The 19,584-nt window shown below is 45.6% G+C and overlaps 1 protein-coding gene across 2 annotated transcripts; it reads right to left on the bottom strand.

The window, feature by feature from the left end:
* Positions 1–8,136: 8,136 nt before the first annotated feature.
* Positions 8,137–17,260, bottom strand: RPL26L1 (ribosomal protein L26 like 1). 2 transcript variants are annotated; one of them, XM_059061722.2, is made up of 4 exons: positions 17,184–17,260; positions 16,671–16,847; positions 9,216–9,356; positions 8,137–8,450 (listed from the first exon to the last, which is right to left on the bottom strand). In XM_059061722.2, exons 2-4 carry the CDS (start codon positions 16,836–16,838, stop codon positions 8,322–8,324), a joined length of 438 nt encoding a protein of 145 aa, XP_058917705.1. In that variant the 5' UTR covers positions 16,839–16,847; positions 17,184–17,260; the 3' UTR covers positions 8,137–8,321. The 2 variants fall into 2 exon arrangements, with proteins under 2 accessions (XP_058917705.1, XP_066887987.1); XM_067031886.1 differs by having other exon boundaries at positions 17,180–17,221.
* Between the last annotated feature and the right edge of the window lie 2,324 nt (positions 17,261–19,584).

The following is a 19,584-nucleotide window of genomic DNA, read 5'->3' as shown; positions in this document are numbered from 1 at the left end:
CCATGTGACCTGGCGCCGGACTCCGCCCCGCCGGGGACTCGGAGACAGAGCCCCGCCCTCCCCCGGACGGTCTTGGGGCTCCTAATCCTTTGAGGGACATCAGTCACCCCAGAGCCCCAGAGGTAGGGGTGGGTCACCAGGGGCTCAGCAAAGTTTTCTGATACGAAGGTGACCCTTTTAAGAAAAGAGTGTAGGTATTTACAGCTTTATCTTCTTATGCAACAAACATATAAAGAACTTAATAGTAAGTTTCTGTTCAGAATTACTGTGTGCCAGGCACTGGGCCATGAGCTTTAAGTGCTTGAGTTTGTTTTGAACACCTCACGGCAGCCTATGAAGTCGTTTTCATTATTATCCCCACTTTGCCGTTGAAGAAACTGAGGCCCAGGGAGGAGGTTAAGGATCTTGGCCAGAGTCACATAGCTACTAAGTGGCAGAGCCAGGATTTAACCTTTGACGGTGTGATTTTTCAAGCCCAGTGCTCTTAGCTACTTACCTACTGAATGACTTGTGCACTGTGCCAAGTTTGGGGGTTACAGAAATCAAACAGACACTGCCTCCCCTCAGGGAGTTCACAGGCTGGTGAGATGGACTTGTGAGCAGGCCACTCAATGCAGTGTGAAGGTAGAGTGGACCATAGTGCACAACTTTTCCATCCCAGCCAGTCCTGAGCTGAGCATTGAAAGAGGAGTAGAAATTAGCCAGAATAGTAAGGAGAAGGTAACATGGAGTTTCAAATGCTTGCCAAGGATTTTCACATGTTCATTGTAGTATGTGACAACCTTGGAACAGAGGAACCCAATTCTCAGAGAGGTTGACAGAGCTCTCAGGCAGAAGCAAGATGGAAATCAAATCTATAAGCCAATCCAATGTGCTTTACCCTGGAGCATGGTTTCCCTGCAATAGTCACATTTGCTTACCTGGAATTGCCTCCTGATTTCTTTCTTCATTCAACTAGAATGGATTCCTGGATTAAATGGGAAATTGGACCAAAGATCTTTAATATCTCTTGAAACACAATTCCAAGCCTTTACCTGAAGGACAAGGCAGGAAACTAGTTGGTCTCCTTTGTGCTCATCCTGCCCGCCCAGCAACAAATCAGTCTCAACAGAAATTCTGTTGTCCTTAAGTTCCAGTCCAGGCATCACCTTCACCAAGATCTATTTTCATTCTGTTATTGCATGTCTTGTGGCCTTCTACTTGTTTGTGTGTATAAATTAACCAACCCTCTACTAGAGGGCAAACTCCTTGATTATGGGCACTGTTTAACTGATCTTTGTTCCTTAGAAGCACTTTATACATAGAATGTGCTCAATAAACACTTGTACAACTGAATTCAATAGTTAAGAAAGGGTGAAATCAGCCAGAACTAAATTAGAGAAAAAAGTTTGCTCTTTCTTCCCATTTCTTTGTTTAAAAACTTATTTCTGGGCTTCCCCAGTGGTGCAGTGGTTGAGAGCCCGCCTGCCGATGCAGGGGACACGGATTCGTGCCCCGGTCCAGGAAGATCCCACATGTGGTGGAGCGGCTGGGCCCGTGAGCCATGGCTGCTGAGCCTGCGCGTCCGGAACCTGTGCTCCGCAACAGGAGAGACCACAGCAGTGAGAGGCCCGCGTACCGCAGAAAAAAACAAAAAAAAAACAAACAAAAAACTTATTTCTAATCGTGGCAAAATAAATATACATAACATAAAACTTACCTTCTGTACCATTTTTAAGTGTACAGTTCAATAGTGTTAAGTATTCACACTGTTGTGCACCTGATCTCCAGAACATTTTCATACCCACTAAACAAATCCCCATTCTCTCCTTCCCCTGCCCCTGGCAATCACCATCCTACTTTGTTTCTATAAGCTTGACTACTCAAGATACCTGATATAATTGGAATCACAGAACATTTGTCTTTTTGTGACTGGCTTGTTTCACTTAGCATAATGTCTTCTAGATTCATCCATGTTGTAGCATGTATCAGAATTTCCATCCTGGGGCTTCCCTGGTGGCGCAGTGGTTGAGAATCTGCCTGCTAATGTTGGGGACATGGGTTCAAGCCCTGGTCTGGGAGGATCCCACATGCCACGGAGCAACTAGGCCTGTGAGCCCCAAGTACTGAGCCTGCGGGTCTGGAGCCTGTGCTCAGCACTAAGAGAGGCCGCGATAGTGAGAGGCTCACGCACCACGATGAAGAGTGGACCCCGCTTGCCACAACTAGAGAAAGCCCTCGCACAGAAACGAAGACACAACACAGCAAAAATAAATTAATTAATTAATAAACTCCTACCCCCAACATAAAAAAAAAATAAACACATCTGTGTGTGTGGGACACACATATGTATTTTAAAAAAAGAAGAATTTCCAGGGCTTCCCTGGTGGCGCAGCGGTTGAGAGTCCGCCTGCTGATGCAGGGGACATGGGTTCGTGCCCCGGTCCGGGAAGATCCCGCATGCCACGGAGCGGCTGGGCCTGTGAGCCATGGCCACTGAGCCTGCGCGTCCGGAGCCTGTGCTCCGCAACGGGAAAGGACACAACAGTGAGAGGCCCACATACCACACACACACACAAAAAATAAAAATAAAAAAAGAATTTCCATCCCTTTTAAGGCTGAATAATATTCAAATGTATGTATATACCACATTTTGTTTCTCCATTCATCCCTGGTTGGATAGTTGGGTTGCTTCCGCTTTTTCGGCTATTGTAAATTATTTTCCCCTTTTTAAAATAAATGCAGATATTTTTAAGTTGATCTTGGTAAGTCTAACTTTTGCCTTGCCTTCTTGGCAGCCTCTCTGAGAAGCAGATGTTGGGGAGCACAGGGATGTGGCTGTTCAGACACTAGTTCTGTGGAAATCTGTTTCAGCCTCTGTGAAAGAGAAAAACCTTTAATCTCGGTATTATATTTGTGGGCTAGTATTGGCCAATAGCTCCCTCTATCAGTCAGTCTGTCCAAAACATTTCATCACATGTTCCAAGTGAAAACTGGAGGCCAGGAACTAGGATTCAGTGACCCTCTGAATGAAGAAATATTCTCTGCTTTCAAGGCATTTAAAGTCTCCTGCAGGAAATAAACCAGACTTTGAGCAGCGGTCCCAGGACTGCTGGGGAGTCCCTGAGACTCTCCCAGGGGGTCCACCATAGTCCTCTCTTTTCTAACTACCAATCTGTGTGAGGTTGAATTTTCTTCCTTTGCTTCCAAAGCATCATATTGCAACAGACTGAATGCAGAAGCATTGTAAGAATCCATTTGCCTTCTACTAAACCAGACATTAAGGAATTTTGCAAAAATGTAACACAATGTCACTTTTTGCAACTATTTTTGTTTTGTATTGCAAAAGATAGTTTTTTCCTTAAAAATGTTATTTCTGTTAACATGTTTGGGGTTTATCATTATTTTTTAAATGAATTTAAAATATATCTTAAAATTTTAATGTCTAATATGGTAAATTATATCGATAGATATAACCCTCATAAATAAGGTCGTTGGGTCCTCAATAATTTTTAAATTAGAGGAAAATTCTTGGAGGCAACTTCAGTAGGATGAAATAAACAAGAGTGGACTATAAAACACTACAGTGCAAACCCTAAGGAACCCCTAAACAGGCACGCAGGGTTACAAAGCCAGGGAGTCATAAAGCTCCTTTCCAAGTTGATTGAGAACGTTGGAAGTAGTGGAGAAGCTGAAATTCCAGCATAACTCAGTACTTGTTTGCTCTGCACATATGTAGGGAACATGCACTGCCGGCAGACAGCACTGATAATTACAGCTACCATTTCTCGATGGCCCCGTGCCAGTCATTAAACAAGGTACTTTGAATTACCTGTCTCATTCAGTGTTCACAACACCTAATATAGATGTTATTAAATCCATTTTACATATTAAGAAAGAGAGGCTCAGATTCGTAACTTGCCCAAAGTCTAGCTGTTTTAAGTGACAAAACTGGCATCTGAATGTAGGTCCTCATAGCTCCTGTTCTTCCCACTAAGCCATGCCACCTCTACTATTTCAAACAGTGAGTCAACCAAAACAAAACAAAAACAAAAAAAACCTTAAATTATATACTACTTAACAAGATAGAGACATCTAAGGCCTAAGATGAGACCTTTAAAAACCTGTTGCAGAATTAGCTGCCCTCCTACTAGGGACAGGCTAGGATGTGGTTGATTTAATTATTTCTGATGAACAAAGAATATTTTATTACTGGTGCATGTTTATATTGTAATTATGGTGTTCAGGCAATACACCAACCTCATATAGTTATTTAAATTTGGATGACCTGCTATTCTCATGAAGACTTCTTTACGGATCAAACTTTGAGTATAAACCCAATCATATATGCACAGAATATTTCTAGAAGGATACAAAAGACTGGAAAGAGTGACTGCTTCTGGGGAGAACTTAGTGACTGAGAGTCAGCGTGACAAGGAAACTTACGTTTTTCTTTTTTTTTTTGGCCATGCTGAGCAGCTTGTGGGATCTTAGTCTTAGTTCCCCAACCATCCCTGACCAAGGATTGAACCCATGCCCCCTGCAATGGAAATGTGGAGTCCTAACCACTGGACCACCAGGGAATTCCCAGGAAACTTACTTTTCACTGTATACCTTTTGTACCTTTTTATGTTGTACTATATATATAAGTATTACTTCTTAAAAAACAACAAAAAAAACTAATTTAAAAGAACAATGAACAAAGACCCAAGCCATTAGCAGATTGTAACTGCTCAAAGTCTGTAGCATCAGCAGAGTATGAAGGACTCTTGGTTAGTACAGTTCTGCCGGGTTCCCAGAAGATTTGGTTACTTATTTGCCTACCCAACTCACATGGAAACCTCTGTAGCTGAACATCTCAACCCAAGTGCACTATGAAAGCAGACATTCAGAATCAGTTATGTGAAGTTTAAAAGTTTGGAGGCTTCCCAAAATAGCACAAGGGGACTCACTCAAGTAAATGGACATCTGTAAATTCGATGAAAAGGTCAGTAGGCAACTGCTTAATTCAAACTCTTTCCAGGAAACATGCTAAAAACCCCCAGGCCAAAACCTTGATAAGCAGGCCCACCCAGCTGGCATTCTGCAGTCTCCATTTCCTGCAGCAGCCCAAACACCGATATTGCTGCCTTTAAACCCTCCCCCTTTATTCAAGAACCAGCATTTATCCAAACTCCCTGGAGAAAAACTTTCCCCTCTGCTCCTGCAGACAAAGGCACTGCCAATCTCCTCAGAAAGACAATAGCTAACATTTGCTGAGTTCTCTGTGCTTTACACGCAGTATCTCAAGTAGTAAGTCTGACAACTCTGTGAAGTAGGTACTCTTCTCTTCCTTTTTCTTTCCTTTTTCTTTTTCCTTCCTTCCTTCTTTCCTTCCTTCCTCTTTCCCCTTCCTTCCTTCCTTCCTTCCTCTTTCCCCTTCCTTCCTTCCTTCTTTCTTCTTAATAAATTTATTTACTTTATTTATATTTGGCTGCATTGGGCGTTGCACGCCGTCTTTCTCTAGTTGCGGCGAGCAGGGGCTACTCTTCATTGCAGTGCACGGGCTTCTCATTGCAGTGTCTTCTCTTGCTGCAAAACACGGGCTCTAGGCGTGCAGGCTTCAGTAGTTGTGGCACACGGGCTCAGTAGTTGTGGCTCACGGGCTCTAGAGCGCAGGCTCAGTAGTTGTGGCACATGGGCTTAGTTGCTCCGCGGCATGTGGGATCTTCCCAGAGCAGGGCTCAAACCCATGTCCCCTACGTTGGCAGGCAGATTCTTAACCACTGAGCCACCAGGGAAGTCCCAGGAGGTAGGTACGCTTTTCATCTCCATTTTATAAATGACAAACCTGAGGCCCAGAGAGGTTTGGCCATTTGCCCAGGGTCACACAGCTAGGAGCTGACTGAGCTGGGATTAGAGCTTTCAGTTGATGTCAAATTCCCGCTCTTGATCATGCACTATTATTCACATGGCTGATGATAAAAAGCCTGGTGTGCCTTGGGGGAGATTACAGCTCTAAAAGCTCTTATCTATCACTTGTATTGAACAAAGTTGCTGAAAAGAAACCAAATCTAACTCTTAGGAAATATAATTTAAGTTTCATGTTGAGCGTAATGGCTGAAGCCTAGGGCCCAGACCAGGCATCAGAAGATGTCATCCTACTACAAATATAGTTTGAAATCTGGCTTTTATGCAAATTTTGGGCCCTGAAACGTGTTGAGAATGAAGACAAAACCTCAAATTAGAAAAATAAACCACAGCCCTTGCTAGTTGACCTACTTGTTATGCTCCCTAGACATACAGTTCAGTGTGCTAACATAGCCACCATGTTTTGGGCACCTGCTCTATGTTATGTGCTGTGTGTATGTGTACAACCTAATCCACAATTTCCCAAATTTACCTAGTCATAAGCATCATACAAGGGCCATATGAAAAATACAGATGCACACGAGACCTGAAAAGTTCTCTCTTCAGACGTACTGTATCACAGAATCTCCAGGCAAGAGGTGGAGACTATTTTAGCAACCACCCCCGTGACTCCTAAAATCAGGGGAATCTGGTGGAGTGCTACTTTAATTTTCAGCCTTGAAGATCAGCGTTTCCAGCTTCTTACATAGCCTAGAGAAACAGAGGGTCAGAAAAACGGCTGTCTGAAGACCAGAGCAGGACTTGAATCAAGATCCGTCTGGCTACAGAGCCAGTATCATTCCGCCTACTCTTAAGTCAATGCCACAGTCAGAGCATGCATACTGAGTTCTGTGGTTTGTGATCTTAGCAATCTTTTGTGAAAAATCATTCCTTCGAGTGCAAAGTGAATGTCAGAATTTGAAACAGAAGTTAATTGAACAATAATAGCGATAGTAGAATTTATACACTCACACTTTCAAAGTGTGCTCGGAAATAGCCCATTTGATCCTGGCATTTTATTTCTGCATTTTCCATGAGACAGGAAGGCAATTAAGGTATTACCATCTTTTTACTACTGAGAAAATGGAAGCTCAGAGATGAGCTGTTTGCTCAAAGGCCTTTGACTGTCCAGTGGTAGAGCTGGGATTGGAGCTTGACGACTGGTGACAATGCTTTTCCCACTAAGCGCTAACGCTTTTACTGCTACAGACACGTAAATTCTTCTCTGTTCCATATAAATGTGTAGGCTCTTGTCAGACTCCAGTAAAGGGCTGACTTAAGAGCAGGAGGAACACCAGAGGCAGATGGCTGTGGGAGGTGAATGTCCTTTGATGCACCGAGGCCTGGGTTCAAATCCCAGCTCTGTCTCTTATGCTCTCTGGGATTTGGACAATTAACCTAAACTCATTTTCTTGACCAGTCAAAATGGGAAATAAGTGATTCAATCAACATTTATTAAGAAACACCAGAGTGTCAGATAAACCCTGTGTTACTAGAGAGCCGTAAGAGGCTGTTTAATGCATTAATCAATAGATTATTTATCCCAGGGGCAAGGGAGGATTTTAGATGTGGCTCTGAAGCTAATCTTAAAAGAATGACTAGAAGTTAGACCTGGAGTCTAAAACTCAGATGCCACTGGGGGTAGACAACAGGGTACCTTGGCTCCACACAACCGATGCTGTGCAGGATCAGGGCCTCATGCAGCTAGATGAAGCACAAGATCTGGATTTCTCTGTGATGTCATAAGTTTTAAATGTTGGAAATTAATTTTAAGTTATGAAAACAATAGAAGGACAAATAAAATCTATTTGTAAGCCAAGTCTTGCCTGTAGACTGTCAGTTTTCTGAGTTAGCCCCAGGAAAGAGGAGGGCATTTCAGTCACATGGAAATAGCACTAGCAATGTCAAGACTTGAGCAGGGCAGCTGGGTCAGGGAGCTGCATGCCCTTGGGTTTGGTTGGGGTGTGAGGGAGAGGAAGCTGGCCAAAGAGCAGGCTGGCAGGCCTGAGTGTGAGTGCCGAGCAGCACTGCTCTCTGTGCGTGCCAGTTCACAGCCAGACCTACACTGAGAGGGACAACCTCTGCCTCAGGGACCAGAGCCCTGTCCTGTCTGCCCCATCAGCGTGAGGGTCCAGGCAGGAGCAGGGCTCTCTTAACCTCACTGCTGCTATTGTGCTGCCCTGTAGATTAAACATGTGAAAGACTGGCAATGGGGAACTGAAAGATAGATTTTATCTAAAAGGTAATAAATATGTTTTGGAACAAGAAAACATGTCCAATTTTTATTCATAAAATTATTAATTGAAACAGCAAAAGTAGATATACAGAGCCACATATCAATAACGAAACAGGAAGGAAACGAAACGTTCCAGAGACACCTTGAAAAGTTTCAAAGGAATACACACCAGGCAAAAGAATCTACAGATAAACCGTGGTTGCACCAAAGGTTATATTCATTCCTGCATTTTCTCAATAAGTTCTTCCTTATATTTGCCTTTCTCTTTACCAACTTGTCGAGATTTGGCTTTGCGTTCAAGAATTTTTTTCCGATCTTTGTCCAGTTTCAGCCTGGTGATAACTACCTGTTAGCATGAGAGAACGAACAGATATTGAATTTTTTTTTTTTAAGGAGAAAGGACTTATAACCACAATTAATCTTATACAGCAGATCTTCCCTCGACAACAGCAGCTTGGGTTCCTTCTTCTGCTACCCAATGCCCAGCTCCTAACTCTTGAGGATCTAGAAGACCATTTAGATAATTTAGTGGTACGAAGTGTCATTTAGCTTGTGAAACATTATACTACCAACCTGGATGGTTTGTCTATCCAGGTTGGCAGTATAATTTGCCCTTGGCTGGCAAAATGCATTGTTTGAAAAATACCTGCATTCCCACCAGCTACTGGGCAAACCAGAGATCATAAAGATGAGTGAGACCCAACCATTCTGCCCTTAAGGATCTGAAACTCTGGAGGAGAGATCCTACAATACAACATATAAAATGGGAGGTTAAAGGAGGAACAGCATATTCCACCAGGTGGGTGTGAGGGCCAAAGGAAGAGGTGTTCTCTCTTCTCCCTCTGGACACTCTCTAGTGGGAAAGTGATGCCTGGAATGCCTGGAACACTCTTGCTACCAGCTTGCAGACGGGGCCTTCACCAAGGATGACAAAACAGACAGGGAAAGGAACTGGATCCCTCATGATACCACTAAGCCAGTGAACCAACCAAGCCTTCCTCCCAAGGAAGTCCTTACCATGGCCCCCTGTGCAGAAAGTACCAACGGCCAACAACTCTAGTAGGAATGCTATGCTACACACCCACTACCACTGCGCAGTCCCAGGCCATACCTTGCTTGGGTGAATGCCCACATGGACAGTTGTGCCATTAGCCTTCTCACGCTGCACCCGCTCGATGTAGATGACATATTTCTTTCTGTACACCTGGACTACCTTGCCAATTTGCTGACCTTTGTAGTGTCCTCGAACCACCTGAGAGAAAATAAAAAAGAGAATTCTCCCCATTTCTAATGCTTGAACATCACAGTGAGGAAACTAATTATCAGGAACACACAGGCTAAAAATAGAACTTTTTGTATTCAGTCAAATTTTGAATTTTTTTTTTTTTTTTTTTTTTTGTGGTACGCGGGCCTTTCACTGCTGTGGCCTCTTCCGTCGCGGAGTACAGGCTCCAGACGCACAGGCTAAGCAGCCATGGCTCACGGGCCCAGCTGCTCAGCGGCATGTGGGATCCTCCCGGACCGGGGCACGAACCCATGTCCTCTGCATCGGCAGGCGGACTCTCAACCACTGCGCCACCAGGGAAGCCCCAAATTTTGAATTTTGATTCAATCAAAATCAGCTGGGTTTTCTTTTTTTTGGTATAAATCTGCTTTGTATTATTCTAAGTCAGATGGAAGTTCTTTGCCTGTATTTTTTTCTCTTACCTGAACAAAACATTCCTTGAACTAAGATGGTCATCACATGACTAGTCCTGAGAGTAAAAAAATATAATCACTGTACATCTAAAACTAATACATGTTAGGGACTTCCCTGGTGGTCCAGTGGTTAAGAATCCACCTGCCAATGCAGGGGACATGGGTTTGATCCCTGGTCCAGGAAGATCCCACATGCTGTGGAGCAACTAAGCCCGTGCACCATAATGACTAAGCCCACATGCCACAACTACTTAAGTCCCTGTGCTCTAGTGCCCATGTTCCGCAACCACTGAAGCCCATGCTCCACAACAAGAGAAGCCACCACAATGAGAAGCCTGCGCACCGCAACGAAGAGTAGCCCCCGCTCGCCACAACTAGAGAAAGCCCACGCGCAGCTATGAAGATCCAGTGCAGCCAAAAATAAATATTAAAAATAAATAAATAAATAAAACTAATACGTGTTATATGTCAATTATAGCTCAATTTTTTACAAAAAGTAAAATAAAATATATACTCACTCTCAAGATCTAAACAGAGAATGGTTAAAGAAATTATACTTAGTAACTGAATCACTTTGCTGTACACCAGAAACTAACACAACACTGTAAATCAGCTATACTTCAATTAAAAAAAAAATCAGGGGCTTCCCTGGTGGCGCAGTGGTTGAGAATCTGCCTGCTAATGCAGGGGACACGGGTTCGAGCCCTGGTCTGTGAAGATCCCACATGCCACAGAGCAACTAGGCCCGTGAGCCACAACTACTGAGCCTGCGCATCTGGAGCCTGTGCTCCGCAACAAGAGAGGCCGTGATGGTGAGAGGCCCGCGCACCGCGATGAAGAGTGGCCCCCACTTGCCACAACTAGAGAAAGCCCTCGCACAGAAACGAAGACCCAACACAGCAAAAATAAATAAATTAATTAATAAACTCCTACCCCCAACATCTTCAAAAAAAAAAAAAAACTATATTGAGATTCTCAGGCAACCATCTAAAACCCATGTTTTCAAAAAAACAATTTATGACCAAGGAAAATGCTCAAGATATGACCTTTAGAGAAAAAAGAAGAATACAAGGCTATATATATAGTCTGAATCTTACGTGTATATACTTCATACATATATATGGCATGTAACATGAGATGAAGATATATCCAAATGTCAGTAATGGTTGCCATTAGGAAGGAAGGAGAATTACTGATGACTTTTATGTTCTTCTCAATTTCAAGATTTCTACAATTAATACAAATATTTTATAGTCAGAAAAAAATAAAATGTTAAATTAAAATCTTGTGGGCTATTTTTGCAACTAAAAATCAGCTCATACTCCAATTCTATTCAAAAACCAACTAGATTACGGTTTCCCTAAAGGCAGGAGCCTATTAAACAGTAGCCATATAAGCACAGAGGAAATACCACATGTAAAGAACTGGTGAATCTCAATACTCCTAAAATGTCTACCTACACTGTTCAGCTTACTCACCAAGGTGATTTTCAGGTTAAAAAGACAACAGCAATGCATGCCTCACTGAAAATCCACAACAGTCTACATGACCAGAGACCCTCACATGGAAAAAGTAGGTGAAAAAGCCCCTATTAACTATCATCCTGATTGAAGAAAGATGTTAATTAAAGGAGTCAAAGGAACACCCGTGATAAAGAGAAGTGGACAAACGCTAGACCCAAGCGAGGAGGGAGACAGGATAAGACTCAATCGACTGTGGAAAAGTGAGGGAGAAGAGGCGAGGATGACGTCCAGAGTCTGGATGGGCAACTGGATGGATGGATGTGCCTTTCCTGGAGGCATGGAACATGAAAATTCCATACACAGCAGGAAGGCCAACTGGGCTGGTGACAAAGACCTGCAAGTCATCCAAAGAGAGGGCAACCCAAAGCCTGATTTTACTTAGGAAGCTGGTGGTACGAGAATGTAGAAATCTGAGAAAAGCCAACATTCTGGAAGAGCTTACAAAAGAGACTGAAGTGGCCAGGAAGAATGGCAAACCAGGAAGTGTGGTGTTGGAGTAGCCAAGACAAGAAGGTCAAATGCCCTAGGATGGTCAACTACCGGAAGGATAAAGTAACAGATGACAACAAGCTGGTCACTGATGGTCACGGCTACACTGCTTTCAGTGGAGCAGTGGGATGGAAGCTGTTACGATAAGGCAATGAGTTCACCAGAGGTGAGAAGACGAAGGTGAAAAAAGACTGACCCAAGGAGCTTGGATCTGAAGAGGATGAGAGAGAGGACATATGTTCAACGTGGATGTGAAGTTAAGGGATAATTTTCTATTTTTAAAGAGGGGGAAACATGAATATGTTTAAATGCTGAGGAGAAGGAACAAGTATGGAGGAAGAGGTAAAGGAAACTGTAGAGAAAGGGGATAATGGATAGAAGGATCTCAAGAGGGCAGAAAAGAGTGGTGGATGTCACACGCAGTGGCAGCAGGATAGCTTACACAGAACAGGGATTTCTCTTTCACTGTAACAGGAGAGAAGGAAGATGGGAGGGGTGCAACTGCAGGTAAGTCAGAGGGTGTGGAGCCGGGAGTTCTGCAAGATCCTGGACAATAGTTCTAATTTCCTCTGTAAAACAGAAGGCATAGCCAACCGCTCAGAGAAAGAGGTAGGTGAGATTTATAAGATCCCGAGAGAAAAGGCAGTTTTAACAAACCTATTTTGGACGATTTTATTCTCCTGGTCAGAGAAGTGCTTACCCAGTATGGCCTTTGGAGTTAAGAGACCTGGATTCCTGGCTCAGACACTCATTTTCTATATTATTCTTTATTACTTTACCTGAGTTTCATTTTCGTCATATCTAAAAAGGAAACCATTCATAACCCCACAGGCATTAAAAAAATGGCAGCTCCTTCTCCCTTGCCCTCCTTTTCTTTTTTTTTTTTGAACACATTTAAAAAGAAATTTATTTATTTTTGGCTGTGTTGGGTCTTCGTTGCTGCACGCCGTCTTTCTCTAGTTGCGCCAAGCGGGGGCTACTCTTCATTGCGGTGCGCGGGCTTCCCGTTACAGTGGCCTCTCTTGTTTCGGAGCATGGGCTCTAGATGCATGGGCTTCAGTAGTTCTGACACATGGGCTCAGTAGCTGTGGCTCGCAGGCTCTAGAGCGCAGGCTCAGTAGTTTTGGTACATGGGCTTAGTTGCTCCGTGGCATGTGGGATCTTCCCGGACCAGGGCTCGAACCCACGTCCCCTGTGTTGGCAGGTGGATTCTTAACCACTGTACCACCAGGGAAGCCCCTGCCCTCCTTTTCATCTCATCTTCCAATTCCATCCAGTCAACAGTTTTCATCCATTCAATAAATATTGATTGTGCCCCTGTTGTGTGCCAGGCTCTGCACTGAGGTCAGGTAACAAAAAAGAAAAGTTCTCTGGCCTCACGGAGCTTAGTCTGATGGGTAGTAGGCAGTTAAGAGGTAAACATGCAAATATATAATTCTAACTGGAACAGGGCACATGGGAAGATACTGAGATGATAAAAAAAATGGTCTACGTCATATTAGGGTGATGCTACATGGTTTTATATCTGCCAAAACTCACCTGTGCATTTCACTGTATGTAAATTATGCCTCAATTTTTTTTAAAAAAATGATCTCAAATTGTGTCCATTGCTATGAAAAAAGAATAAAGGATGCTATACTAAAATACTGAGTAACGTATCTGGGGAGGCTTTTCTGAGGAACTGACATTAATATTAGACCTGCAAAAGGAGGAGTTAGGTAAAGGGGAGAAGAGCACTCCAGGCGGAAGGAGCATTCTGGACAAAGACGCAGCGGGAGAGAAGATTTAGGTGCATTTAAGGACATGAAGAGACCAATGTGTTTGAAGTACAAAGCATGTGGGGGATAATAAGATGAGAGGAGGTCAGAGAATTAGACCTGGACTGGCTCACACAGGGCCTTGTCAATGATTTAGATTTTACAGTAAGCACATCAAGCACCACTGATAGGTTTTAAGCAGGATCTGATTTGCAAACAATGCCACTCTGTGGAGAATGGACTAGAGTAACAGTGGAAGCTACAGATGCTTTGAACTAAAATGCAATATAAAGAAGTGGTCAGATTTGAGACGTATTTTGGAGGTAAAATCAACAAGACTTAGTGATAGATTAGAAAAGAGGGGTTAGGGAAAGTTAATAATAATTTAAAGGTTTATGGTATACCTAAGTGGGGAGATAGAAGTGTCACTTATTGAGGTGTGAAAGATGGGAGGAGAATCAGATTTTAGAGGCAGTGGGAATATGAGGATCTCATGCACACGAAGCTTGAGATGTCTGTGAGATATCCAAATACAGATGTTCAGCAGGCAGTTAGATCTACAGCTCTGTGGTCAGAAAAGTAGTTTGGACTGGGATGTAAAAGAGGAAGGTGTTAGCACAGAGCAGACATTTAAAACTTTAGGAATAAAGTTCTAGGTAGTTTAGGTAGACCATGTAGGCCAGCCAATGGAAGACCAGGTGCAGGCCCTGTGACAAACTCCAGCATTTAGGGACCAGGCAGAGAAGAAATAGCCAGCAAAGGAGCCTGAGAAGTTGCAAGTAAATTGTGAGCCTGAAGTGTCACACAAGCTAAAAAGAGGAACTATTTCAAGAAGTAAGGTGGTGCAACCTATGCCAAATGCTGCTGAAAAAGTCAAGGATGGGGCTTCCCTGGTGGCGCAGTGGTTAAGAATCCGCCTGCCAATGCAGGGGACACGGGTTTGAGCCCTGGTCCGGGAAGATTCCACATGCTGCAGAGCAACTAATGCCGTGAGCCACAACTGCTGAGCCTGCACTCTAGGGCCCGTGAGCCACAACTACTGAGCTCGCATGCTACAACTACTGAAGCCCACGCACCAAGAGCCCGTGCTCCGCACCAAGAGAAGCCACTGCAATGAGAAGCCCGTGCACCGCAATGAAGGGTAGCCCCCTCTCGCCGCAACTAGAGAAAGCCCACACGCAGCAACAAAGACTCAACGCGGCCAGAAAAAAAACAAAAACAAAAGTCAAGGACAGTGAGACCAAGATGTGACCACTGAATTTAGTCATAAAGAGGTTGGTGGGGACTTCCCTGGTGGCGCAGTGGTTAAGAATCTGCCTGCCAATTCAGGGGACACGGGTTCAAGTCCTGGTCCGGGAAGATCCCAAATGTTGTGGAACAACTAAGCCCATGCACCATAACTACTGAGCCTGCACTCTACAACCCACGAGCCGCAACTAGTGAGACCATGTGCCACAGCTACTGAAGCCCATGCGCCTAGAGCCCGTGCCCCGCAACAGGAGAAGCCAACGCACCGCAACAAAGAGAAAGCCCCACGCAGAAACAAAGACCCAATGCAGCCATAAATAAATACATACATACATAAATACATCAATAAGAGGTTATTGGTGATCTCAGCCAAAAGCAGTTTCTATAAAGAAGCCAGATTTTCCAGGTCTCTTGCAAAACTGAAGAATCTGACAACAACTGAAAATAACTGAAGTCTTCATTTCCCTATTGCAGCAATGGGCTGAGGGTATATGACTATCTCCCTTAAAAGAGCCCACTTCCTTTAATTTGCCTAACTAGACCCTAGAGGCATTTGCAATCTCCCCCTCCATTCTAGAACATGTCTGATAGGAAGGATCCAGGAGAGAAGAGGTTGAACCATACTTCTGAATTATTTTTTTTCTACGCTATTCCTGTCACAATCTCAGCCTAACTTATCCCTTGCTTCCAGTCTTTTCCTCCTCAAAGCTTCAGAGTCCCAGTGCCTTAGGTGATCCACCAAATCCCTTACTTCATTCTCTAAAACAATGGTTCTCAACTGGGGGAGGGTGGCAGGGGTGGATTTTGCTCCCCAGAGACACTGGGCAATACCTGGAAACGTTTCTGCTTGTCGTAACTGTGAGGAGGTGCTACTGGCATCCAGTGGGGAGAGACCAGGGATGCTGCTAAACATCCTACAGTACACAGGAGAGCTCAGCACAACAAAGAATTGTTCAGCCCAAGAAGTCAATAGTGCTGAGGTTTTAAGAGGGGCTTGTAGGTCTTGTGCACTGTTAGTGTTCTAGGGAACACTGCCTGGTAAGTGCTCAATAAATATTCCCTCAAGGAATGAACATAGGGCTTCCCTGGTGGCGCAGTGGTCGAGAGTCTGCCTGCCGATGCAGGGGACACGGGTTCGTGCCCCGGTCCGGGAAGATCCCACATGACGCGGAGCGGCTGGGCCCGTGAGCCATGGCTGCTGAGCCTGCGCGTCCGGAGCCTGTGCTCTGCAACGGGAGGGGCCACAGCGGTGAGAGGCCCGCGTACCACAAAAAAAGAAAAAAAAGGAATGAACATAGCCCCTGTCTATTTTACTCACCCTCACTTCCCCTCTCTACTACACATCCTAATCCTAAGCTCCAGTCACAGCGAACAGAAGGCTTATACTTTCTCACATGGGCCGTATCTCACAATTTCAGGCCTCTGACTTGCTGCTGCTTCTCCATTCTCCCTGCCAAATCCAGCACCGTCAAATGCCCAGCTTCCACTAAACTCAATGATACCAAAACCTTACTCTTATTGCAAAACATTCCCCTGCAAAGTCTGGTTCAAATAGCCACCCTGGGTAATGCCTAGCAAACTAAAAGCCTCCGCAGACAAAATAAGAAAACAAGAGTTTTGCTTGGCTAAGACAGTATATTTCTCAAATTATTATTATTAAAGAATTGAGTTGGAATGCTCTAAATTAGGCTGGAAAGGCGCTCTCTGGTGACTCTGGGCCCCATCTCCGGTCTAACACATCTGCAGGGTCACATTACCTGCCAGTCCTCCACGTCCAAGCACACTCGACGTTCTCAAAGGCGGCGCCCGAGCGCCACGCAGCTGAGTAACTAGAGCCCGGAGGACACGTACCTGGACCTCGTCGTCCTTGCGGATGGGCATGGAGCGAACGTTGTACTTCTGTCGCAGCTCCTTGGAGAGTGGAGACGACATGATCTTCCTGCGCACGTGGGAGGGGGCATTGAAGTGACGTTTGCGGTTTTTGCTGCGGTCCGAGGTCACGAAGGGGTTGAACTTCATGGTGACGGTCTGCAAAAAAAGGCAAGGGAGAGAGCGAAGGGACGCTCAGTGGTGTACCGGGGCATTCTCTCCATCCGGGACACTTCTCCCATCCCCGCGCAAGGGCTCTAGGCAGTTGGCTTCGGAAGAAGGCGACTGAAGGAAAATGAAGGATGTGAAGGGTCTGGGTGTTACACAGAGCAAGGCGTGCGTGGGGAGCACATGCTTGGCTAAACGGATGTGGGCCGAAGGTGGCACTGGGACCTTGAGGCTGACTGAGGGAGGAGGGCTCGGACTGCACCGTTGGGGGGGGGGGGTCACTCAAAGAGATCTCTAGGGAGGCACGCAACACCTGCACTCACCTACCTGCGGTCGCCCCTGGGCGCGCAAGGCCGGAAGTGAGGCTTCCTTGCCGCGCAAGCGCAGAAAGAAAGCAATGCTCCATTCCTATCGGAACGAAACTGAATAGCGCCCCCCGAGGCATGGGGTGGGATCGCAGTGCCTCGTTTACGGGGCCCGCGGGAGCGCTACGCGGCTCCGGGAGTCATGCCTGGAACCCGGTGACTTGGTGCCGCTGGGGAGAAGGGGCACTTTAGTAGGGCCTGCAATAAAGGCTTGTTGATGTTCTTTTTTTTTTTTTTCTTTTTCTTTTTGCGGTACGCGGGCCTTTCACTGTTGTGGCCTCTCCCGTTGCGGAGCACAGGCTCCGGACGCGCAGGCTCAGCGGCCATGGCTCACGAGCCCAGCCGCTCCGCGGCATGTGGGATCTTCCCGGACCGGGGCACGAACCCGTGTCCCCTGCATCGGCAGGCGGATTCTCAACCACTGCGCCACCAGGGAAGCCCTTGATGTTCTTTTAATAAGTACATTATCAGTAGTCCCTCTCCTACCCCAAACTCTTTGCCCCTGTTACCCTCCGCAGAGGTCGTCTAGGCGTATGGTAGGGGTGATTTAACATCATGATTTAACATTGCTGTGTATGCAATCGGCTAACTTGCTTCTTCAAGATCAGCGAGGAGCCTGTTCAAAATGCATATTTTTGTGTTCCACCACAGCCCTGCAAAATCAGACAGCGTTAGGTCGGGGTCAGGGGCTCTGAATTTAGAGCAAGCACTTCCCCTCACCAAAGATTTTGAGGCGCACCCATGTTTGAGCGTCATTACAAACCAACCACTTGGCTTTGCAAAACTTCATCCCAGTCTTTTAGTCCTTTTTAGAAGAGCTGGAGTTGTAGTGAGACCCGAACCCAAGTGCCTCTTCACGTTGCTGGACCTTGGCTCCTTATCTGTGAAATGGGGATGATCTTAAGTAGATGACTCATAGAGTTGTTACGAGGACTAAATGAGTTAATCCGTTTCATGTGTTTAGAACAGTGTCTGGCGCATAGTGCTCAATTACAGCCAGCTATTATTCCTAAAGAGAGCGGAGGCCTTGCTCCAGGACAGCCCTAAGGACAGGCTCTCACCAGAGTCAGACTTTTGCCATTAACTCCCAATGACGCAAACTGTAAGCTTTCCGTGTTTGATGTAAACACGTGCAATGCGCCATGCTAACTGAAGCTGTGCTCTCTCTCCCCTTTTAACTCGGCTGAGAGTCTTCTTTAAAAGCCGGCTAGGGCAGCCGGGATTCTGCGGACTAGCGGGCCTGCGGGTTTGTAGCCATTGCCCCGCCCCACTCATTCCGGCCCCGCCCACCCCACCCTGCCCACCTTGTCCCCGCCTCGCCTCGCCTGGTGGTGCCCGAGCTCCGCCTCCCGCTTGGGGTAGGCAACCCAGTGTCGCGGGCACCACCCCTCTCGTCAGACTGAGAGTCCCTCTGCGCGGCCTCTGGGAATGAGAGGCCTCCAATCCCGGCTCCGCTGTGCGGGAGGTTCTCAGTGATTGGTTGATTCATTCAGTGAATGGATTGACTCATTCATTTCATATCTGTTGAGCGCCTACTTTGTGCCGGACGCTAGATAGGAAGAAGAGATGGGAGTTCTCTGGCGGTCCAGTGGTTAAGACGCCGTGCTTCCACTGCAGGGGACACGAGTTCGATGATCCCTGGTGGGGGAACTAAGTTCCCGCATGCCCGCGGTGGAGCCAAAAAAAAAAAAAAAAAAAAAACCGACTTGCCCGACTCAGGCCGGTCCCCTGTTCTCTCCCAGTTTATGGGTGTTCCCTAACATATGGTGATGAAATTATGAAATAGCAGCATTTACTCATACTCATGATCAACAATGGCATCTGGCTTGATCTCCAGACTTTCTGTGTGCTGTTTAAGGTTTAATTACAGATCCCCTGAGGTCAGTGTTGGAGCCCTCTGACCTTCAGACTCAGGGAGGATGGCTACACCTGGGCTGTCTGCAGAAGCCAGGGTAGCAGCAGTAAGCGGGGTGAAATTTGTTGAGGCAATAGCAACTGAAAGACCACCCATTATAGGCTCCAAGAGTAAGGATGTGGGGGAAGAGTCATAAGAAAGGAAGATCTTAAATGTCCTCACCACACAGACACACAGACACACACACACACACACACACACACACGAAATGGTAATTATGTGAGGTGCTGGAAGTGATAACTAATGCTGTGGTAATCATGATGCAGTATGTAAGTGTATCAAATCAACACGTTGCACACCTTAAACTTACAGAATATTATAGGTCAGTTATATCTCAGTAAATCGGGGGGGTAAAAAGGAAGTCACTTCTCATGGGCATGGCAGGGGCAGATGCCATTATGACCGAGTGCACATAGATAGCTAGAGGGCTTCTCAGAGCAGCCCTCGC

This window comes from Kogia breviceps, chromosome 4 (assembly GCF_026419965.1).
Source record: "Kogia breviceps isolate mKogBre1 chromosome 4, mKogBre1 haplotype 1, whole genome shotgun sequence".
Classification (NCBI taxonomy): Eukaryota; Metazoa; Chordata; class Mammalia; order Artiodactyla; family Physeteridae; genus Kogia; species Kogia breviceps.
This window is presented reverse-complemented; position numbering and strand designations above follow the sequence as displayed.

Bases quoted from the DNA above. Each gene is read 5' to 3' on its own strand.
- RPL26L1 (XM_059061722.2), bottom strand. From the start codon at position 16,838: ATGAAGTTCAACCCCTTCGTGACCTCGGACCGCAGCAAAAACCGCAAA. The intron at 9,357-16,670 runs GTACGTGTCCTC...ATTTTCTCTCAG, and splicing joins GCAAGGACGACGAGGTCCAG to GTGGTTCGAGGACACTACAA. The intron at 8,451-9,215 runs GTATGGCCTGGG...TCATGCTAACAG, and splicing joins TGGGCATTCACCCAAGCAAG to GTAGTTATCACCAGGCTGAA.